The sequence below is a fragment of the Sus scrofa genome, chromosome 15, assembly GCF_054392235.1.
Source record: "Sus scrofa isolate SSC_HxYL_T2T_F1_AM1 chromosome 15, Sscrofa_HxYL_maternal_Yorkshire_Landrace_v2.0, whole genome shotgun sequence".
Classification (NCBI taxonomy): domain Eukaryota; kingdom Metazoa; phylum Chordata; class Mammalia; order Artiodactyla; family Suidae; genus Sus; species Sus scrofa.
This window is the reverse complement of record NC_139397.1, coordinates 85429777-85454270: the sequence shown is the minus strand read 5'-3', so window position 1 is coordinate 85454270 and position 24494 is coordinate 85429777. Positions and strand designations below refer to the sequence as shown.

The 24494-nt window shown below is 37.5% G+C and overlaps 1 protein-coding gene across 13 annotated transcripts in view; it reads left to right on the top strand.

Annotated features, from left to right (window-relative positions):
* Window positions 1-24494, top strand: part of GRB14 (growth factor receptor bound protein 14) — a 127400-nt gene that overhangs the window by 51401 nt on the left and 51505 nt on the right. For 5 of the 13 annotated variants that reach the window (XR_014829467.1, XM_084999265.1, XM_084999264.1 and 2 more), the window contains exon 1: window positions 9610-9787. The exons of the other annotated variants lie outside the window; for them this stretch is intronic. Coding sequence is in view for 3 of the 5 variants with exons in the window: in XM_084999264.1 (XP_084855390.1) it covers window positions 9725-9787 (63 nt within the window). In the remaining 2 variants the exon portion in view is untranslated. Of the gene's footprint in view, window positions 1-9609; window positions 9788-24494 lie in introns of those variants that run through there. 13 annotated transcript variants of the gene reach the window in all.

Genomic DNA, 24494 nt, shown 5'->3' with positions numbered 1-24494 from the left:
ATGTGCTTTATTATGTTCAAAAATTTTGAACATTGCCTGTTACATTTACAGTCAATGGCTTTTGCTAGATTTAAAAGTCTCATTTCTATTTTTCTGTTTTCTTTCCCTGAGGATTTCATGGGCATTACTCCATCCAGTAGAGAAACTAGAAGGCAGTAGTGTCCACTGAAATTTGGTGAATGTTATTGCGGAGAAATACTACAACAGATCAACAGAGCTATTAGAGCTTTTCGTTGTCTTTTGATGTCCAGAGGACTCTTTAAATTTCAAATCTAATAAAATAGGGTGTTTTACCATTGACTATTAAAATGCATTTGGAGTTCCTTGGTGGCTTAGTGGGTAGAGGATCCAACATTGTCACTTCTGTGACTTGGGTTCGATCCCTGGCCCAGGAGCTTCCACATGTCACAGGTGCAGCCAAAAAGTAAAATAAATAAAATAAAATGAGTTTTTCTGGGGGGAGTGTGCCTTTCGATAGGTATTTTCTTTTAAGCATTAAAATTTTTAAAAAGTGTTTCAACTTTGTGTGAATAGTAAATTTGGAATAGGGAAATCAGTATAAATCGTAAACAAAGCTTGAACTTTCTAGTCCTTTCCCAGCTACCCACTCACTTTTCAAACAAAATAGACCTTGACTCTCATATCTAAGTGACATGGGTCTGCAGAATCTTTTAGGGAATGATAGAGTACCAGCAGCCAACCTCAAACCTTATCAGGTCTGAAAATAAGATTACAGAAAGGAAATAACATTTCAGTCGTGTCTTAAGAGGCAGATCCTGGGTTCAGTTACAACTGTGTTTGTCATGTGAGGGTAAAGAGCTTAGTGTCCATTTACTGGTCAATGTGGCAGGCAAGATATGCAAGATCGAGCCAGTTGTTTGAGCTAAATTTATGTAGTTTTTTTTTTTTTTTTTTTTAACTCATTGTTACCTGTTTAGTAATTCACTCATTCTTCTCTAGGGGCAAGAAAGACTGTAAGAAGAGAATGAAGAGATTCACTGAATATAGTAAAGTACATATCCCTCAATAGAAATATAAAGAATGAAGTAATAATTGTCACTCTTTTTCTAAAATCTTGTTTGAAATTTCCTGTTACACTACAACTGAAGCTTTTACACCACTCAATATGGACTTCTACCTTCTGTATTTATAGCTAGGAAATATGCTAATGAATATTTACAAAATATCACACATGCTTGTTGTTCCTATTGGAGTGCTAAATATCTCTTAAGCTATGGACAAATTTATCAATGAACATTACATGAGTAGCTTAATTCCATATGTTGGGAGAATAGACCAACTCACTGGACAATTCTATTCTTATTTTCAGACTATAGGTAGAGGTCTTATTATATTGCTTTTCCCCAAGGTATACTAAAGTATTTTACCTTCTTAATCACAATCTAGACAGAAACCAGAATTTAGAAATAAGATGAAATCAGCAGAGTATGGAACAAGCCTAATACTTCTTAAATTTAAAAATTTTTCTTTCTTTGGTTACAATTCCTATATTTTTCATCTGCTTACCTTGACTTTGATTTTACTGTAGATTTCAATATGTAACAATTAAGTCTCAAGCTCTGCCAGCTGTTTCATCTCCTCTTATTGTCTTGGTGTTTCTCATGCTTTTTAAAATTTTTCTGCTTTGTATGTGAACAGATACGATTTTGCTTCATTAATTTTTATTCTTGGTTTAACGTAGGATGTTAAATTTTACCTGTTCTTTGACAGTACTTTTCTTACAAGTAGTCCTCATCTGCCACCTGTTTTTCCTGTGCCTTTTTTCCTTTCTTCACAGTCATCATATGTTTGTACAGATTCAGTCATGGCTCCGATTTATTATCCATCATCAAAGCAATGGGTTTTTCTTGGAAAGCATTCATGGGAGGTTCATGGGGAAGACAGTCATGGTTCAAGGACTAAGTTAAAAAGACTTTTCCTTTTTTGCATGTGAAGTTTTTTCCCCAGTCTTTAATTCTTCTAAGCTAAAGGGAAGGGGAAGATGTGAAAATTTTCCTTTCTCTTTTTTAGGGCCACATCCACGGCATATGGAGGTTCCTCGGCTAGGGATCAAATCAGAGCTGTAGCTGCTGGCCTACTCCACAGGAACACAGAATACAAGCTGCATCTTCGACCTACACCACAGCTTATGGCAACGCTGGATCCTTATCCACTGAGCAAGGCCAGGGATTGAACCTGTGTCCTCATGGATGCTAGTTGGATTCGTTTCCATTGAGCCATGAGGAGAACTCCAAGTTTTTATGAATATAATGACTTCACACTGCTACAGAGATATGGGGTTGCTGAAAAAATGGATATCTGACGTCCTCCAGTTTCTATTATTTTTTTTAAGGATTTTTCTCATCATAGGGACATCGGTGAGAAATTGGATAATATTGTGATGCCATACTGATTCTCATACTGTGCAGGTAAACAACAATTTCTCTCTCAAAAAGTGTTAGGAATCTTATGTTTTCTCTGTGAAGTTGTCATATTTCACACTGTTTATCTACCATAGTTCTTTTTCATTCAGTTTACTTAACCATCTGTGGGCACTATTAGTTTAAAATTCGTAACTTCATTCAGCTCAGGGAACTTCTGACTTTTCTTTCTTTCTGTAGCTCATCTTCTAGACTGTTCCTCTATGGTTTCTTTTTCTTTTTCTTTTTTTTTTTTTTTGAGTTTTCCTTCACATTATGGGAGACAGTTTTCTCAACTTTATCTTCTATACCATTTATTAGATTTTAGCTATATTATAATAAGGTTTGGAAGTTCTGAGTTTCCTCAGCCTCTGCATTCCTTTTCTCTTATGTATTAATATAGTACTTAAAATAAACTTACATTTTCTCTAGGTCTACCCTTAAACCTAAGTTCTCCAGATCTGCCTTCACCATCATTTCTCTTATATACAAATTCTGGCTGTAATTTCTTATACTTTTATTAATCTAATCCCCAATGACTTTCTAGCTTCTAGAAATTCTTTTAACTATGGTCTACTGAAGGTACTTTTCTTATATCCCAACATGGTTAAAAAAAAGAAATGATTTCTTCTTCCTTAGCAGGAAATGACCTCTTCTTTTCCTCCTCTTCTTCTTGTCATTTGAAGGTTGGGGAGGGCATGAAGAAAGTTAGATGCTTATTTTCCGTATGCTTTTTTTTTTTTTTTTTTTTTTTTTCCCTTTTTCAGTCACACCCAAGGCATAGGGAAGTCCCAGGCCAGGAATCGAACCTGAGCCACAGCTGCAACCTACTCCAACCCACTGCACTGGGCTGGGGATCGAACTCACACTACCTCGGAGACAATCCTGGGTCCTTAACCCACTGTGCCACAGCAGGAACCCATTGTGCCACAGCAGGAACTCCCTCTGCTTTCTTGATCTAACTATTTTTAAGAGGACCTTAAAGTATATAAAATTTAAAGTGTAGACAAGACATTTATGTTTTAATAGCCTATACTTTTGCTAATTATAATTTATGTTGCAAACTCACATTATAGGGAAAAATGCAATTTTACTTATAATTGTTAATGTATTTGGCCACTTGATCCTGTATTGCTATCCTACTATCATCTTTGAAGTCTTGACTTCTTTCTGTTCTAATTATTTCCATTTCTCCCTAGGACTTACTTAGGAGTCATTCTTTCTTTCTCTTTTCCTTCCTTTTAGTCACCCTTCCACAGTTTGTCTTCCACACTGAAGTAAAATTCCACACTTAAGTAAAATTCACATCTTATCAAGTATCACTGCCCTTGAGGATGAGAGTCAAACTCAGCATGACATAGAATGACCATTCTTGTCTGACCCATGTTTTTCCAGATTCATATATGTTTCCATTACCTGGAATTACCTTCATTTTTGCATCTTTTGTTCACTTGGGGAACTTGTCTGCTATCTTACAGTGAAATTAAGCTCTTTTTCTTTTATGGTTCCAGAACTTTATATTCAGTTAAAGAACATAACACACTATTGTTAATTATTTTTAAGTGTCCATCTGCCCTCTTATAGTACAATACATTATACCTCCTTGGTAGATAGACATAGTGTTCCTAGAAAACTGTGTCAGTAGTGGAATACATTGACACTTTAAAAATAGTTGAATGAGCTATGGATTGGTAATATTTATGACCATGAAAGCTTATGTCATTCAGTAATTTCTTTAAAAAAAAAAAGAAATTCATTCAGTCATCTCTTTAAAAGAAACTTTCTATCAGAGTTGAAATCCTAGACATTCTTGGTGGAAGGAAAGAGCGTCAGAGTGGAAGGGGAAGAATAGGCTGGAGGAAGATCATTGAGTGGAAAGACTGATGCCATCTCATACACCTGCACCTAGATAAGCAAAAGTCTTTGAGTAAGATGAGCTGATAGAACTAGAGGTTCCGGGTTTATGCCTAACATCTAGACTGTTTATGGCTATTAAATGCTATAACCTGATAGTTTTAAGATATTTCTGAAATCAGTCTTCTTAGAACAACAGTTATATTTAGTGTTGACACTGCTGATCACCAATAGAACCATGTCACATAGCAAAAGAGTATCCAAATGATCCTGTGAAGAAGACTATGTGCTTTTGTTGAGAATAAATCATAAGGCTAGCAATTGTTACTATGAGAAAGGAGGCTTAACTTCTGTGTAACCAGAGTGACTAGTCTTTCCACATTGATTGTGAGTGAACATAATGCCTACTGTGTACAGAGAGTACCCTGCTAGGTGTTCTAGGAGCAGCAGAGGAAATGAAATCCTGGGTCCCACCCTTAAGGATTATATTTTCATTAGACAAGAAAAACTAGGGCCTATGAAAGGATTCATTAGTTATTGAAGCAATGTATTTGTATGTACAAAGAAAGACAAATAAGAAATGGAAAAGTGTAAGTCCTAAAAAAAGGTGTAAGTCCAGAACAATGACTGATATAACTTTGAAGGAGGAAGGATGGAGGGGGTTGAATTTTAATCAGTCTTTGAGGGAGATAATGAATCTGGATGGGCTGTGCGCTACCTCAGATACGTAGCCCAATAGCACAATATACGGGGGGAGATGGGGGGGGCAAAACAACTTGTGTTTTGGGTAAGACAGGAGATTGGTCAGTTGGTTGGCTAATCAGGTATTTTTGTAGGACTCAGTAATCAAGAAGAATTCTTTTTTTGTTGTTTGTTTGGCTTTTTAGGGCTGCACCCATGACATGTGGAGATTCCCAGGCTAGGGGTCGAACTGGAGCTGCAGCTGCTGGTCTACGCCACAGCCACAGCAACACCATACCTGAGCTGCGTCTGCGACCTACAGCAGAGCTCACAGCGACGCTGGATCCTTAACCCACTGAGCAAGGGCAGGGATCGAACCCGCAACCTCATGGTTCCTAATCGGATTCGTTAACCACTGAGCTACTACGGGAACTCCGGAGTTCCCGTTGTGGTACAGCAGAAAGATTTATGAGTTTTAGTGAATGAACATCATGAACAGAGACATGGAAATTGAACATGCTCTGGGGAGCTCTAAGAAGGTTTTATTGATATTGAGTAGAGAAGGGGTTTGAAAGTCACGCTTGAGGAGTTTCCTTGTAGTGCAGTAGGTTAAGGATCTGGCATTGTCACTGCCACAGCTCAGGTTGTTGCTGTGGTACAGGTTTGATCCCTGGCCTGGGAACTTGTACATGCCATGGACAAGGCCAAAAAAAAAAAAAAAAAAAAAAAAGAAAAGAAAAGAAAACAAAGAAAGTCAGGCTTGGCACCTAGAATTTGGCATATTCTTTTTCTGCCCAGATTCCACCTTGTACACTGACTTGACTAAGTGTTTACCTGTGTTGCCATGTGTCCCCTCCTTTGGTAGACAGGAATTAGCACTTACCAACTTTGATTTCCCCATAGCAAATATCATAGTACTTTACACATACCAAGACCCTCAATGCCTATTTATTAAATGAGTTAGTAAAACAAATGCTTAGTTAATCAGAGACAAGGAGGGTATGAAGATGACATTTTATGCTAATGTTATCTCCATTTATATAGTACAATGTAGAAGAGACTATTGTGAAGTGGGGTAGTGGAATGCTTTGGAGAGGACCAGATGTGGTTTTCACCTTGACTGATTGACTTAGGTACTTTGTGAACTTGGGTGCATTTTTGCAACATGTACTTATATCCGAGATCATTTTTAGCTGTTTGCTCTTCTGGCCTTAGTTTCCTATCTGTTGAATAGCTAAATCTCACTTCATAGAGTTGTCATAAGGATTCAGTGAAAATTAGCTCAGTGCCTGGCTCATACTTGGGTGCTCACTTAAATATTATTAGTTGTCATCATAATATTGATTGTTGTATGTTATGTTTTGTGTTATTCTTAATTCACATTGAAACCTTGATATACATATTTTGAGTGGCAGAATTCACCCTTGTTCTGTGAAAAATTGAACAAAAACCAAAATAATGTACAATGCTATCCTAATGAAATAGTATTTCATTATTGACCATGCTGTATTGAGTTTGTAATCTTGCAATATCAAAATTTAACTTTGGAAACAATGATCAAGTCCAAAAGAACGCATAGGCCCAGTTCTTTGCAGAAGCAGTTAAAGAAGTGTTTTTCAGCACCTTCCTTGGGCTCTTCCAGGCCCTACCCAAAATTAATATCCTTGATTCTCATAGCAATCCAAATTGCTGGTCATAGCTTTTTTTTTAGGGCCGAACCCATGGCATATGGAGGTTCCCAGGCTAGGGGTTGAATCGGAGCTATAGCCGTTGACCTACACCACAGCCACAGCAATGCCAGATCAGAGCTGCATCTGAGACCTACACAACAGCTTATGGCAATGTTGGATCCTTAACCCACTGAGCGAGACCAGGAATCAAACCCTTATCCTCATGGATACTAGTTGGATTTGTTTCTGCGGTGCCACACAGGGAGCTCCTGCAAGCCATAGCTTTTATCCCCATTTAGTGGCAGGTGAAGAAATTAAGTCTCAGGTGATATGATTAGTGAGTATGCAAGTCATTTATAATAATGGTTTTTAAAAAAGCATAGGCTAAAGTTAAGTTTTGAGGCAGTGTCTACAGTAACTAGGAAGTAAGATAAAGCACAAGAACACTTGGAAAGGATCACTGAAAAATGAGACTCTGCCCATGTTATTAAGTGTGAGTGTCATCTCATTAGTCTTTCAGCCTGTTGACTGTGAAGTGTATATGAGCTTTTTTCAAAGACCATTTCAGCAACAAAGTCACATTTTTGTCCTTATGGTTTTCACTGAAAATTTATGAACTTTCATTCTCAAGAGTTCCAAAGAGATGACCTATCATAATTCAGCAGTTCGTTGTTTCTCAATGTTTTTTTTTTTTTTTCTTGTTTCTTTTTTGTTTTGCTTTGTTTTTTAGGGCCACACCTGTGGCATATGGAAGTTCCAAGGCTAGGGGTCTAATTGAACTGCAGCTGCCTGCTTACAACACAGCCGCAACGATGCGGGATCCAAGCCACGGTCTGAGACCTACACCACAGCTCACGGCAATGCCAGATCCCTGAACCACTGAGCGAGGCCAGGGATCCAACCCTCATCCTCATGGATACTCCTTAGATTCTTTTCTGTTGCCCCACAATGGGAACTCCTGTCAATGTTTTTTAAGGGCATCGGATGTTGTTTTGACTTGAAGGATTCATTATAGTGTGATGTAAAACAGCATCTCTGACTTCCCACTCACCTAGATTTCAAAACACACAGTCTGTTTTAAAAACCTCACTCTGTATCTTCATTCATTATCAAATTCTACATATTTTTTCCTCCTAATTGCATTTCAAAGCAAATGTCCTTTCCTCCTTGAAGCCTGCCATGATCTCACCTCTTCTACCTTGGTACACCCCTGGTACTTGGCTTTTAATCACAATTAGACTCAGCCCACTACCAAGAATGATTTTTAATTTAATAATGAGTATCTCTATTCCACTCTGAGGCAACAACTGTATCTTACTCAGCAACATGTTCTTAGCGACTGACACATCGCCTGGTACATAGTGGGTATTTTGCCTCATGATTTAGTGCAGTGAATTGCTTTGATTATGGTGGCACTTTTTGAAACCAGAGATAATACTTCTTTTAATATTCAAAAACGAAATTGAGAAAAGAAGAAAAAGCCAAAAGTTATAAGTAATAATCTTGAAATTATGTCGTTACTTTGGGCTTTGTTATCATCGTGTGCTTGCCAAAAAAAGGGACTCAAGGTTAACCCAGAATCTTTTACTTCGCAAATGGTGACTCCCCTCCCAGTATTTGTAGATTTTTGTTGGTGGTTTTCTTTTAAAAGACCATGATAAACCTAATAGGATAAGTATCCAATGAATGCCCCAAAACTAGATCTGTCTGTGACTTTTTTATGAAGTGAATGCCCGCCCCAGCTGCCATTGTGAGGAATCTGTGTAGGTTTTGAAATTCAAAGTAGGGAACCCTAGAGTTTGTAGTGTTTCTTTTTCTTTTGAGAAATATGAGATCACCATGCATATAAAACACACCCAAGCGAACCCTGCCCAGTAGCAGTTTAGATAATGAAATGGAAAGTTTGTGTCTCCGTCCCTGAGAATCTTCCATTTCACCTTGTTACCGCAACAACCACGTTGTGTTTGAGAAAGTGACGAGGAGTTCCCCTCATGCCAGATGCAGTGGGTCATTCTCTGTGCTCTGGTCAAAGAGTACTTGAGTATGTCCTTATTAAGATGTCAGTCCAGGAGGGGTTTATAATTATAAAAACTCAGATTAGTTTTATTTAATATTACAATACTTTTATCATTTTTGAGTGTTTCACTTGATAGACCTTACTGAAAATTTAAACCAGAAATGGACCCTTCTCCAACCCTCAAAAGTGTTAGAATACAATTTTTAGATATTGTAAGAAAAAAGGCAAAATGGTTGTTAAAATTTTGAGTATTCCTTAAGCATATTATTTTTTAAATGCTTTGAATTGAATGAAATATGCTCAGTTACACAGATCTGTGCTTTTTAAAAACATAACCTTTTGCAATTCATGTATTATAGTTTAAGGCATCCTTTATATTTAACATTTTTATTTAGGTTGATTTGTTAAAGTAATATTTAAGAAGAATATTTAGGCGTGTGACTTCAAGGATAGCTGAAAAGCCCATAATACAAAATTTTAACTGTTTAGGAGATGAAATGCATAAATGCGTATTAAAATCCTTTTATTATAACTTATAACTTAATACTTTTGGACAAGTTCTAAACTGAGGATTATTTTTTGTGCCTTATAAACTTTGTTTCAATCTACCCATTTATCAATTTTACGAGTAGCATAAGTAAATTTAGTGCATCTGCATATTTATACTCTTTAAATAGACCAATGTAAACAGTTTCTTATCTGCCATATGTTGAAATGTTTTAGTAAAGACGTAACTGCCTAGTCAACAAAGAATGGCATTGAATTGCACTGTTTTGGAAAAAAAGTTAAGTGAACTAGATGCCTGTTAATCTGGTTCTTTAAATATCATAAACAAAAGTATCAGAATGTGTTTCCAAGGACAAAGGCGGAGTTTTCTGGGCTTTGATTGGTCACTGCCTTGTCCTGTCCCACAGCCATCCTTAATTGGCTTTGGGTAGATTGGAATCACATAAGCAGAGTGACATTTATTACTTTACTAGTAGTCTCTTCGCACTGAGCCCCGAGATTCCCAAGGACTAACTGTAAAAGATTTCTTTCATTTCGTCCATGATCTCCGAGAGGGGATCATTCTAAGAGCAGGCATGAGTTTGAGTGCAAGAAGAGTCACTCTGCCTGCAATAACGCCAATAGTTCTACAGAAAAGGGTATGTGACTTTTGCTTTTTTTTTCTTTTTCTTGCTGTTTTTTTCCTTCCTGTTACTGTGTTTATTAATGTGTTAGAAATTTTCATTACATATTCTGAGAGAGACTAATTCATTGAGGCTATAGGTGATTAAAGGATAGATTATTGAAATTAGACTAGGGAGAAAAAAAAGCTGGGCTAGAACATCCCTGTAGTAAAAAAAGCTCCATGTGAAAGCAGTCTGGTCTCAATTTCAGGGCATTGTGATTTAGAGACTGTATTGAAGCCTTTTCTTTCTGTTTTTCCTTCTACTGTAACTTCAGGCCTCTTTGCCTTTAGTTCAATAGGCAATCTGCTAGCTATTATGTTTTACATTTGTTTACTAAGGAGCTGTTTCTTTGTTTCACTATAATTCATAATGCATCCATCTTCATTGTTGAATGGACTATATAATTGTCTTACTACTTAAACATATGGCACCAATTTATTATCTTCTTGTTTGCTACCCATTTGTATTGAATTTCTGCTTACTTGCTTAAGAAAAACTTTCCATTAAATTCCCTTGCGGAAAAAAAAAAACTCTTCCTGTTAATTATTAATGCAGTTAGTCCTGTGTGTGAAAATATTTTGTCTATTAGTTTTTTGTAAAATTTATTTCTATTCCTTACTTGCAACATTGTATTTTATATGGTAATAAATACACCATGCAATGTATGTAACATTTAAGTAAAACTGAATATACTAAGCTAACTTGCAAATACCCCAAGAACAATATATTGAAATCCTTAAAGAATCACATCTGTTGTATAGAAAAAGAAAGTACCAAATACATTTTGGCACTGTGCTTTCTGAATGGTTTTGGTGACACTAGAAACTGTAACATTTATTTCCATACCTGACTGTATTCAATATTTAACTATTAGTGTATTTCATTAAAAGTCATAGTTTATTTGGAAGTGACAGATTTTACAGTAGAGTATTTTTTTTTAAGAAGCGTGTCTTTTTGTTTTTAATTTTTAGGTTTTCAGTTTCTTTTCTTATCCAATTGGCTGCTTATTCACCAGAGACGTTTTACTTGGCAGTGAAAATATATATGATAATTTTGCCAACATTTGTTCTTTATCTGTCTTGATGCCTTTGTCTCATCTTAGGCAAATTTAATTAAAAATATTTTGCTTTGAGCTGAAATCTTTATTTTGATTAAGACTTTGCAGTTTTTTAAAGATGACCATATAGATTCCATGGCCCATTGGTAATGTGAAGAGGTATACTAGAGTATATCAGATCTAAGGCCTTATGTTTGAATTCTTCTTTATCCAGTTAATTTTGCAGTTTGGATTAACTAAGAAATGTTCATCCTATGGGTTCTTTTTTTTGCTTTTTTTTTTTTTTTTTTGCTCAACATGTTGGTACAGTGAAAAACCTACCCACCTGGATTCTCTGTTTCATAGCTGTGTAACCTTGAGCAAGTCACTTAAGTCTCTGTCATTATTTCCTCACCTGTAGTGTAATAGTTGAGAGGTTTTCATTCAATGTTCTTTTCTGTCTTATTTGTGTCTGTAATTCTGTGAATCAAATAATACATTTTTTAATTTTCCTAATTTGAATAAAATATTTAAATCATTTCTTATTATCTTAGAATATAAAACATTAGAAAAAGATGCTGTCATTTGCAAGGACTTGGAGCAGTTAGTCTAGGGAAATTGGTATGAGTAAAACTTGGCTGGAAAATAATATCCAGCATGATTGGTAAGTAGCAAAACAAGATTACTCTGGAAAGCTGTGATTATAATTGATGTTAGGTCTGAGCTGCCAATGGACACATCATTGTGATTTCTTTTGGTCTTTGTTATAATAAGCTTCTAGTCAGGTTTCTATTATAATAATTATATAAGTCAGAATTCCCTAAGCCCAAGTCCATGTTATTCCTTCCCAGTGAGTACACATATTAAATGTTCATATAATTTGGCACATCATTTACTGAAAGTACTTACGCTATTTCTTTCTCCCAACATTTTAACCCTCAAAGGATGCATTGTCTCTAAGATTGTGTTGAAAATCTTAGTATCTTATTTTGGGAACTGGGTATTTTTCTGACGAAAAAATACCTATCTGCTCTGGTCACACCATGATTTTTTTTTTCTAAGATAGGAAATTATTCCACACTTATAATTAACTTGTTGTTTTCTAAATGCACCATAATTTAAGATGATACAAATTAATACAAGCATTTCTCAGAGTATTTGGGGGGCAGTTTCTCACTGACCAAGAAGGCAGGTACATTTTCCACAGATTTGGCATAAAGTTTGCTCATCCTGACTGAACAGTTCTTGCAAAAATAATTTGCCAGCTGGAAACCTAATCATTTGAAAGGCTGAGGGCATTTCTGAAAATGCTTAATAGTGCTAGGGAATAATATTCTTATCGGCTAGTGTAGCTGATCTAAGGGGGCATGAGATTTGCCTGAGATTGGTTGGGAACTTGAACTTTGGACATGGCCCTTACTTAACATGGTGTGGGTCTTTTTTGTAGCATATCATGTATATTTTGATCTTTGAGGAACATCAAATTTCATTAGACTATCAAGTAAATTGGAAAGACATTTGTGACTTTCTCTAATTCTGTTAGGAACTGATTTTCTTGATCTAGTTAATCAAGATTCTTGTGAAGAAAGTTTCATCCTGTCTCTCAGAAATGATCACATACTCACCAAATGTGCTGAATGAATCCTTTAAGTCAGAACATTTTTGTCAGATTACTACTAGGTTATGCCTTTTTTTTTTTCCTTCAGATGAGAAGACTGAGTCTCTTGGGTGTTGAGTGACTTTTGCAAGGTCACCCGGAGGTCAATGGCAAAGCTAGAAATAGAATCTTGGTCTTGTGACTTCCAGTGTGTTTCTCTTATTAGATATGTGTTACCTCCTGAAATTAATGTTAATGAAATTGCCTTATGGTGTGTATAATTGCCATTCAACTTCTAGTCTAGAATTAGCTTAGGCAAATCCTTTCATCTTCCTCTGCACCTCCACCAACTCCCATATGCTCTAGTGTAGAAAACATTTTATTCAGGGAGTTCCCGTCGTGGCGCAGTGGCTAACGAATCCGACTAGGAACCATGAGGTTGCGGGTTCGGTCCCTGCCCTTGCTCAGTGGGTTAACGATCCGGCGTTGCCGTGAGCTGTGGTGTAGGTCGCAGACGCGGCTCGGATCCCGCGTTGCTGTGGCTCTGGCGTAGGCCGGTGGCTACAGCTCCGATTCAACCCCTAGCCTGGGAACCTCCATATGCCGCGGGAGCGGCCCAAGAAATAGCAACAACAACAAAAAGACAAAAAAAAAAAAAAAAAAAAAAAAAAAAAAACATTTTATTCAGAAAGCAACTGTAAGCAACAAAGTGTGTGTGTGTGTGTGTGTGTGTGTGTGAGAGAGAGTGAGAGAGAGAGAGAGAGAGAGAGAGAGAGAGAGATGGAAAGATGATTTTACTCAGAGCTCTAATTGGGTTCATTACATCAAGAAACTATTTTAAGGTCCCAGAGAGTTAACAAAAGATTCGAGCATTGTAAGGCTTATACCAAGTGCAATATAAAATTCACATTCTTTTTATAGAAAGGCTGCAAGGTCAGAAGGCCAGATGTCCTTATGCTGATTCTGTGGGTAGGAGGGTTTCTACATCTATCAGATTAAATTGTTTTGCAAATTATGTTTATAAGCCTTTCTACATTCTTTATCCATATGACAGGTATGAGAGACTTTCATGCGCACATAGAATCCTGAAGTGTCTTCTAAAATCTAAGAGAAAAAAAGGGATACTTTTTAGAATATATTTTTCATAGAATTCAAATCTTTTTGAAAACCCAAAATTCATGATTATAATATGGAGCAATGTCATTTATCAAAAGACTCAGTTCTCCATCTGTACAAGAGAAAATGTTATATTTCCTTCTTCATACAATTAGAATTATTGCTATGAATTTCTAAAAAACAGTTTCGTAAAGAGTGAAAAAATACAGATCATCATATCGCTATTTTCCCCAGAAACTTTAAAATACACACGAAATCAGTCCAAGCAGATGTAGCCTTCACTGTGCTTCAGGGCCTGGATGCATGGCAGTTTTCCCAGCTTCACTAAAGCCTCCACTCTAGCACATTTTTCTCCTTGTGCTCCAACCAGGGTTTGCTTTTGTCCCTCTGTATTTCCGTCCCCATCATGTGCTCCATGGCGTATAGACAATTCCAGGATCCTGTTGGCTTTCACAAAGGGCTGTTGTCCGTGTCCCAGCTCAGGTTGTGGTACCGTCCTGAGGCCTTATGAGACTCTTTCTCCTCACGTCTATCCTAATAGTGTTTTAACTCAGGTGTCAATGGATACACCTTTGTTACTCATCTCAAAAATTCAGTAACTGCTTAAAAAAAGAAAGAATTCCCATTGTGGCTCATTGGAAACGAATTTGAGTATATCCATGAGGACACAGTTTCGATCCCTGGCCTTAATCAGTGGGTTAAAGATTCAGTGTTGCTGTGAGCTCTGGTGTAGGTCATAAAGGAGGCTCGGATCTGGCGTTGCTGTGGCTGTGGTGTAGGCCAGCAGCTACAGCTCTGATTTGACCTCTAGCCTGGGAACTTCCATATGCTGTGGGTGGTGTGGCCCTAAAAAGACCAAAAAAAAAAAAAAAATTCAGTAACTGCTGCCTTGTGACATCAATTTTGTTTTTACCTTTTATGATATTTAAGTCTTAGTAGTTATTCTTAGGTGTGTATCTTAAACTTTCTGGCTTCTCAAATTTGACTTTTCGTTTTCTCTGTGAATCTTATGTATTTTTATGTATCATTCAATATTTGGTTTTCAAAGTTTGTCATTGGATTTTTGCTTTTGTTTTTTGTCTTGCAGCAGATCTTACATTTCTAAGGGAGTGACCCTTTAAATAAAGTGCTTTGTCAGTTGCAGGCTGAATTTAATTCATGTAACCGGAAAACTCAAATGACAGCATATTAAACATGGGAGAGATTTGTTTTTCTTTCGCTTTACGAGAATAATCGGTCCAAAGCTAACGTAGCTATCCTGCTATGTCCCCAGGCAACCACCCTTCTCTTGCTTTCTATTATATCTTCCTTAGTGTAGGTCCCTTTTCCTTTTATGGAAAGATAAATGCAAATCTCCAGTCATCCTGCTCACATTCCTGGCATACAAAATGAAAAGAACCAAGGGCATAACAGCTAGTTCAGATGTTAGAGTGCCACAGGGGAGTAATGGGGAACTTCTGCTTACATCTTACTGGCCAGGATTGTGACACGTAGTCGACTCTGGCTACAAAGGAAGCCAGGAAATGTAGGCCTGGAGCTCCACATGCTGCCCTCCTCATCAGAATCAGGACACACGGAGGATGGTTCTTGGTGCGCAACTAGTCATCTCCAGTGCAAGTGCCTCCAACATCTTAGGCATTCAGAAAATGTTTGTCCCTTAGGTTTTTGTTATTGTTATGCCAGGTACAAAATGTGCTTATGCTTTTTGAACAAATGTATTGGATTACTTGATTGGAGATAGTAGAAGGTGCAGTAAGCTGAGAGAGAACAGATTTCCTGAGTAGGGAAAGGTAATGGACATCACAGGTGTGACCTGAGTTTAAGTGGCTGGCTTGCTTGGAAGGTGGTTGTGACATGGTGGGGAGTATTCTTATTGCTTTTTACCTACAGTTCTCATTCTTGATAAACTTTTATTTTTCTTCTGCCTTTTTAATTTTTATTCAGGGTAATGTAGTTGCTTATTTACCCAGGAAGGGTATCACATAGATGAATGGATTTTCATATTTTTACAAAACGCTGCCTTTCCCTAGATGTGAGTTTTTAGGAAGAGTGATATACCTGAGATCTTGTGGTTTAAATCCTGGAAGCCCTGAGTTTGAGTTCAGCTCTGTCACTGATCAGTGGTGTGACTTTAAGTGCCTTCTTTTATATCTTTCTGAGAATCAGATTCACTTTCTTGGGGATAATGATGCTTCCCCACAGAACAATTGTAAGGATTAAATAGGATAAATATTTAGAAGTACTTGACACATAGTAGAAGCTCAACCAGTGTGAATTCCTTTTTTTCCCCACTCATCTGGGGAATGGTGTGTTTTACTAGTTTCATAAAGAGTTTAAAATCTCCCTATTGTTATGATTTTAAACTTTGGGGACCCTATCCTATTAAGGTAATTCTCCAAAAATTTTCATTATAGCAAATGAATCAAATAAAAGTCAGGTCCTTGATACAGTGCAGTCAGAGAGAAAAAAACCATTATGTCTTTCAAATTCATGTTCCCTTTGCTTACTTTCTGTATACAGACTCTAATTTGAATTTGAAAAACTTAACTCAATTATTATATGCTGGTAAATATATATTTTTTTAACCTGGGAATGTAGATTTAAATATATAAGACAGTGGTTAGATAACTTCTCCTTTTACTATTCTAGGGAGTATAAGACACAGGCTTATGGCTTATATATTTGAAAAACGTACAGTTGTGCCTAGTGTTAGGAAGTTGTTTCAGTGGACAGAGGTGACAGTACAGGAATGTGAACCAGATGATGATAAGGGCTGTGTCACTTTTGATCATCACTGGATTCAAGTGGCCATCACAGGGATCAGACAAAGTTGGTGTATAGTCACTATTTGTTAAATAAACACAATTTTTGAAAAAAACAATTGGGCTTTTTTTATACTGACCTGTCATTGGCCTTTTCTTCTCTGCATTTGTCTCTCTGTGAAAAACATTCATTTCTTTTTTTCCTGGGTTCTATACCTTGTGGTGGGAAGCCATGCACTCAGGGCCCATATCAGCTAGTCCACCCTGTGTTTTCATGACCTGTTTCCTCCACGTGTTGCTGTAGACAATTTAGAGCACTCTCTGCCCTCTATGCACACCAATATAAATAAAAACAGCTGTCCTATGTCCAATACTGATTACAACAGTCTCGTTAATCCTTGTAAGGATCTGGCAAGATTGGTGGAAACCTGGGATAGGAAAGTGAGGCTTGGAGAAGTTAAGTATCTTACCCCAGGTCCAGTGCTAATGAGTAATAAGCAGAGCTGAGCCCCTGGTGGGCCTCACCAGTGCAGGGGGCTGCCCAGAACAATTGATGAACACCCATGTACTGCAGAGCCGAACTCCATTGTGCAGCTGCAACACTCTTACCTTGTATAGGCTATTCATCCTGCAGATCTCTCTCTCTCTTTTTATTTTTACCAACCTGTCTTTTGACCCCATAGTTATTTTCTCCTTGTTGAGCATGCAATCTTGCCTCAAAGATGTAGTGATTACGAGTTCCCACTGTGGCTCAGTGGGTTAAGAACCTGACTTAGTCTCCATGAGGATGAGGGTTCCATCCCTGGCCTCACTCAGTGGGTTAAGGATCTGGTGTTGCTGCAAGTTGCAGTGTGGGTCACAGATGCGACTCGATCTGATATTGCTGGGGCTTGGCATAGGCTGGCAGCTGTAGCTCCAATTTGACCCCTAGCCTGGGAACTTCTATATGCCGCAGGTGTGGCCATAAAAAGAAAAAAAAAGATATGGTAATTAAACCATATGTCCTTGAGGCTCAATAGGAATCTCTTGGGCCTTACTCATTTTGCTTTCAAAAATGTGTAATAGTCACTATTATGAATCGAGTGCTATCAGCTTGCCATCATTTTGCCCATTTTGCAGGATGAGGATTCCTAGACTCATTATCGATAAGCTGATGGTCTAGGATCTGATCACAGAGTGGATTCTGAAGTCCACCATTGCCATAAGCCCCTGGACTGAACCTCCATAAGAATGAGGGCCATGCCTCATATTAGTTTGCAAACTACAATGTTTGGTCCACACTTGGCAGTGAAGGCAGATTAAAAATAGCTGGGCTGATTAACAGTCTAAGACTCTTGCTTGGGGCGGTCTTAGGGCTGGCTCTCCTGGCCGTACCCCAGCACCCTCAGCCAATTCTAGAAAACAAGAATATCTTTTGGCCAGAAAAAATAAGTAAGACCTTTTGTACTTTTGTATATTAAACCCTCTGATAGGATAAAGATTTTATGCCTCTGTAAGATATTAAAGATCCTTGCTCTTAAGACAGTTTCAAAAGAGGAATTAAAAAAACATTTTGGCAAAAATGGATTTGTCCTAAATTGCTTATAGCTTCCTATTTGGACTTGCATATTTGGACATATACATTCAGTTGTGTTTGTGAAAATATCATAAATATTTTACAGTTTCAGAAGTCAAAATTAGTTTGTATAGTTCTATCAGGATTTGAAGAAAAATCTTGACATCACCTCTTAAATGCCAGGGAGGATCTCCAGCTTGAGTTCTAGGAGAGGTGGCTTTTATACCACCTGAAGTGACATATATGTGTATACACACACATACACACTCATATACCACCCTGCCCCCGATCTTTCTTATTAAAAATGTAAATGTGATTGATATTAAAATTTAATAGTTAGGGATATTTAAAAATAAATTTAATTTGTTAGCAGCTTACAATTATATGAAGCAGAACTTTCACAGGGTTAACGATGTTAAAGTAATTTTCAGAGCATCAGGTTTTTTCTCTATTGGCACTGAGAAATAATGACTCCCTCTGCTGGCTGATTCCATTTATGCAATTTTTCCAGCAAGTCATGCTGAGAAAAGTAAAACACAAATAACCTTTTTTTGACATTCAAAAAGCTAGGTGCTTTGGGACATACATACATATTTATGTTCAGGTTTTTGGTTCTCTAATACTTTTATCCAATATGTTGTGTGGAAGCAGCAGCTTAAAGCAGCATGAAAGTTAGGTAAGCAAATTAAAAAGAACAGGGTCCTGTAGGAGCCCAGGGATGGGATTCCCAGGCTGGTTCTGCCTGTGGCCAGCCTGAGATACCCTAGCAAGTCAGTTTCAGCTTCTTCACTTGTAAAATGAAAAGATTTCATGGATATTTTCTAGGAGTCATCTTAACCCTTAGTATTTTATTTTAACAGTGTTGATTCCATTTCTTTTATAGGAATAGACATATTTTACACTGATACACAGTTTTGCATCGATATAAAATAAGTATTCAAAAAAGTGAAGGAAAGGTAAAATTACAAAAATTGATATAAATCAGTTTTTCTAGTGCTGTCATAGCATGGGAATATTAGGGCTAGAAAGTGATATGTTGCATGGCATGATAAGTTTGTAAAATAATACCCCTCAAATGCACCAGAAAGACTGAATATAGCAAATTTCATTGATTCTGTGGCACCTTAAATTACAAGAAATATCATTATTTTTTGTGCTTCCAATTAAACAATGGCATACCATTGATGGTTATTTATGTCTGAGTTTCAGAGGCATGAAATGTGAGTTGTGCTTTTAAAAATCAGTGACATAAGGTAGTTCCTATAAGTGCTTCAACTGATGCAAGGCAGCTCAAGAATTACAGTAAAAATCTGATGTGTCCTGGGCTATACTCTCTTTCCTCTTCTTGTATTTTCCCCTCTTTTCCAAACACTTCTTTCCCCACCCCTCCCCAACTTGTCCTTCTTTCTCATTATGTGAAACAGTTATTAACTTTTTCGCTTAGACATGTCTTATGGTTATTCTGGGAACAAACGACTGCTGAAAAACTGAAATGAGATACTGGAATAACATTGTGTCCAACGTAAGCATGACTGGTGGTTTTCTGCTTTAAATATGAATAAACATTAGCACTTGTGAAGTTTTTTGTTTTTTTTTTTTTTTTTTTTTTCACTTCAAAGATGAACTAGCCAGCACTGGCATCTTCACAGGAATTACATGAGTTTTAAAAACACTGAGGCTTCAGAGAACACTCCTTTGATGAACTCACTGGAAACATAAGTGTGAGATTTATGATTCGACCCTCTTTATTATTCGTATTGGATTTAGGTCCTAAAATCATATGAATATATACATATATATATGTGTATGTCCATGGTTTGGGATATTTTTAGACTTAGTTTTTAATGTTGGCCTTCTTTTATAATGAAATTGAAGCTGTTTCTTTTGACTTTTTTTCCTAGCCCATAACAGCACACTGAAAGGGCTTCTGGTTTCTCACGTTATAAAACTGAACCCCTGCTTGAGTTAGGGTCTTTCTTGCTGTCCTCTAGGAAGAAAGGAAGCCCAAGGAAGGAGCCGTCTGCAGAGCTCTTGGCCTGAGAAGAGGAGCAGAAATGGTGAAGAACAGAGTAGGGGAATGAAGTAGAGCAGAGGGGCTACAAGGGGACTTTCTGCGCCTCCCTTTGCCTGCAGACCGGCTTTCTTCACTTGGTTGGAAGCCTAGACACAGCATGATGGACAGTGTCACTGAAGCAGGCTGTCAGGTGTGGCAGGGCTGAGTCACTTGCCATGCCAAGTTTGGTGTATTTCCAGCAGTGAGGCCACACTGGGCCTCTTTGGCATGATGCTGAATGGGAAATAAATTCATATAGCATGAAACTTCATCCTTGCATTTTGAATTCCTATCCAAAGGTCCCAGAAGATCTGTATGGATTCCCCAAGCAGCACACTCCTTTAATTCTGAATTATTTCATCTCTTTATCCAGGCTTGCCCTGTAATTTTCCTGTTGAATGTAATAACCTACAAATATATACAGGTTCGGAGTTTTTAAAGAGGCAATGTGGGGATGATCCATTTTGTGCTCTTGAGGATTGTGGACTGACAAACCCTGTCCATGGTCACTTCATGGAACTGCCTCACCAAACCCTAAGCTGTCTGTCTCTGGTTTCAAATGTGAGGGGGGCAAAAACCCTTCAATTTGGTTAATAAGCCATTGTAGGGTAGATATTTCTGTTACCTGTAGCTGAACTTGTTCCTAAATGATTAGCTCACCAAGTGGTTATCATCATTCTCTTACAACCTTATAATCTTATTCTGGTAAGACTGTCTTCCCAAAACTTAATTCTCTATTTCCAACCATTGGAAAAAGATACTTTATCATGTGTGTACCTTAAAAAGGGTCCCCTCTTGTGGTGGCCCCCTCTCTAGTTTGCATGGATGAGAAGCCATTGTCCAGCAGAGCTGGGCAAAGGCTCGCCTTCCTTAGGTCTCCCAGCACCTGTACTTCCTCGTAGCTCAGTCCCGCTCACCTCAGACAAGTGGTCTGTCTACTGCTCCCTGCACATTTTTTATTTCTTTAGTTCTCAGTATTTCTGTTCATGGTGTTTGTCCCACTCAGATGTTCTAACTTTATTTTTTTCAAATTCTCAGAGAGTCCCAGACTTAAAATGGGCCGGAGGTCACCTTACCCACCTTTGTTCGGTCCGCAGATTTCTTGCCATCTTTCCTATGGTTTCTCTTTCATCCCATGTCTGTCCTTTCTCCCCGCAAGGTTTGAAAGTTACTGTTTTAGAATCCCTAATATTGTCTCGTTCATGATGGTTTCAGTCATCACTCAAGGAGGATTTACACTGTGCCAGGCACTATACTGACTGCTGGGGACAAAATGGGAAGCACATATTGACATCGTCCCTGCTGCTGCGTTGTGAGTAGTGGAAACTGATGGATAGTAGTGACATAGCTGCACATATGTACACATGAAACAAAGGGCCTGAACCTAAACTGCGAGAAATGTTAAAAACTTCCCCACAGACACTGAGTTCTGCTGTACAGCACAGGGAAATATGTCCAATCTCTTGGGATAGAACATGGTAGAAGATAATATGAGAGAAAGAAATGTGTATATATGTATGACTGGGTCACTTTGCTGTACAGCAGAAATCAGCACAACATTGTAAATCAACTGTCAAAAAAAAAAAAACCTTCCCCACAGAAGTAATGGTTTATTTGGGGGATGAGAAGTAGAAGGTGGGGCACAGTGCTTTAGGTAGCAGTGTAGTGGGTACAAAGGCCCTGGGTCAGGAAGGAGCATGGCTATTTTAAGAAACAGAGAAAATACAGTTAAAATGAGAGAATAAGGAGAGGACTATAGAGAATATAGTTGTTTTAAGGGGCCACAGGGATATGACATGGACCTGTTTATGTCAATCAATTCCTATATTTCTGATATTGGTGACAATATCTACTTTGAGTTAATATCTAGTAACTAATTGAATATATACTGCTCATGCTCTAATAAAATATGTTGTTGGATTTCCCTTTCAATGGAGAGAATTTAAGCCTCCCTACTACCTGGATTCTCTAAACTATGAACTATTTTGCTTTTAATAAATATTTGCCAGCTAACAAACTAATAAAGGATGACAGAAAGGAAGCAACAGCTTTTCTTGAGCTGTTGGATCTTTTAGAACAGTTTCTGTTTTTAAATATAACATTTGTTAGAGGTTTGGAAAAAGTAATAATGAATATATTATTTTCCATTTCCTTCAAGGGAACACATTGAGTTGCTTAATTCAAAATATCTAAGACTGCTTCATCTTATCTTAGGACACTGCATTCCTTATTTAGAAGAATGACAAAATCCAGGGCTACTCTGACCTCTATATAAAAATATTTCAGTGATTTAGGTTCGTTGCTTATCTGTTAAAAATACTGGAGAAAAAAACTGAAACGTTACAAGATAGCTTTATAATCCTCCTTTATAAAGGATGATAAACTTACTTGGATGATAAACTTTTAAAGAGCTGTAGAAATAAGCTTTGCTTTGGGACCCAGTTGAAATCAAATTTCTGTGGGTCTTGTTCCTTATTTTCTGTTAATTATATAAAAGCATGTATAATTAATAGATATAATAAATGCATTTATTTTTCTGCTGAAAAATTATATACTTTTACAGTAAGAGCTTGGTATTTAAATAATGATGTTTATCTTAAATTAAATATTAACAAGAATTAATATTTAATTCAGTATTAAATGTGGTATTAAGTATAGTTAATATAAAAATCAAATCTAAATTTTTCCCAAATAGAAACTTTGACAGGGAAGATAACCATGCTCAAAGCTTTTTTTTTTTTTTTCCTTCTCTTTTGCCCTTTCTTCTTTTTATTTATTTTTTAAAGCTTCTACTTCATCCTGTGGATTCTTAATCCTTAGTTATATGTAATCTGTGATCTTTTTTAACCTGCTGAATGATTATCCCTTTTCTCTCCTTCCTTCTCTGAAGAAATAAAGGGTAAGTGGGGGAAAGATGTCAAGTAGCTACTTACCGATGGGTCCAATGCTCCTGTCTGCTCTGTGGCATTCCCAAATGACCAGATGACAACCCTGAGATTTTTTTCCCCACATATTCCAGGATAATCTAGTCTGGAAAGGAACTAGCTCTCCTGTTCCATCACTTTCTAGGGTCTGCAGGGAGGTGGAGAAAGGCTGACTGCTTCGCCCCTGCCCAAGGCTTTCCTGAGGCTTTCCACACAGTCTTTTCTGAGAATCGGAATTTCCAGTGATTATAGCAGATGAATACTATGTGTGCTTCAGGGGCAAGGCAATACATATTGAATTGATTTTGAAATTCAATCTCTATTTTTTCAGAAATGGCCTTTGTCTTATATTTTAAATATTTCATCTCTTTTAGTCCCTAGGCTTTAGAGCCTCAAACTTATTTTTCTGAAACATTAACCATTTCTTGCTGTCTCTGTGTATTTGAACATTGTTGTGTCTACTATTTTTAAAATGGGTTGTGTTAATTTTTTAATCTCTTGCCTCTATTTATTTTTTATGAAGGACAGTCTAGGGGAGTTGAGGTATAAATTATATAAACTGCCTTGATAAAGATGTCAGCCAAAACAGAGATCTGCTCCACCCACATTCCAGCATATCCTCTGCAGGGGCTACTGTACCTTTGTATTACATTTTCATTGCTAGATGCCATATGCTCTGAGAGCAGTTTTTGAAGCTGTAAACCACTCTAAAGGCCAAGGTTGCTCCGATTGTCGGGATTACAGTGACACTGAGGGTGTCCTCAACACAGCCTGTGTGTTCAGTACTGGTTGTCTTTGGGAGCACCCTCTGTTCGTCCTGATGGGATATTATAGACAGGTCTTATCAGTGCATGTCTCTTGCTACTCAAATGTCTGCTTATTGAGAAAAAAAGAAAATTCCTATTCTTGTTTAGGGTCTAGGCAGGATTTCTTCCTGCTGGCGTACAATTTCAAATGGTCTTGTAAATCAATTGATATGAATTATTCTTCCTCTCTTTTTTTTTTTATTTTATACAGCAAAAGGGATTTAGGCCACTGAATTGAAATGTATAATATTCTTTTATTAAATAGCATTATTATATGATCTTCAGATCTCTTTTTACCTTTCAGTCGAAGGTAAAAAGAAGAAACAGGATACCACTATTTTGCTCTATTGATTCTTAAGAACGGCCTTGCTATTTGGTTTTTACACTCACAAAAGTTTGTACCTTAGTCTTTTTGCTATTTCTTGGGCTGCTCTCGCGGCATATGGAGGTTCCCAGGCTAGGGGTGGAATTGGAGCTGTAGCCACCGGCCTACGCCAGAGCCACAGCAATGCGGGATCCAAGCCGCGTCTGCGACCTACACCACAGCTCGCGGCAACACCGGATCTTTAACCCACTGAACAAGGGCAGGGACCAAACCCGCAACCTCATGGTTCCTAGTTGGATTCGTTAGCCACTGCGCCACGACGGGAACTCCATGTACCTTAGTCTTAATCACACTAGTCATGTAGCTTTTGTTATGTCTTGACTTTTTTTTCCTAAATAGGAAGGTTTAGTGTAGTAATATTTTCGGCAACGGGCATATTCAACTCTACTGGAGAGTTAAGGCTTAGATTATCTTTCCCTTTTTCATGTATTTCAAGGAGAAATGAA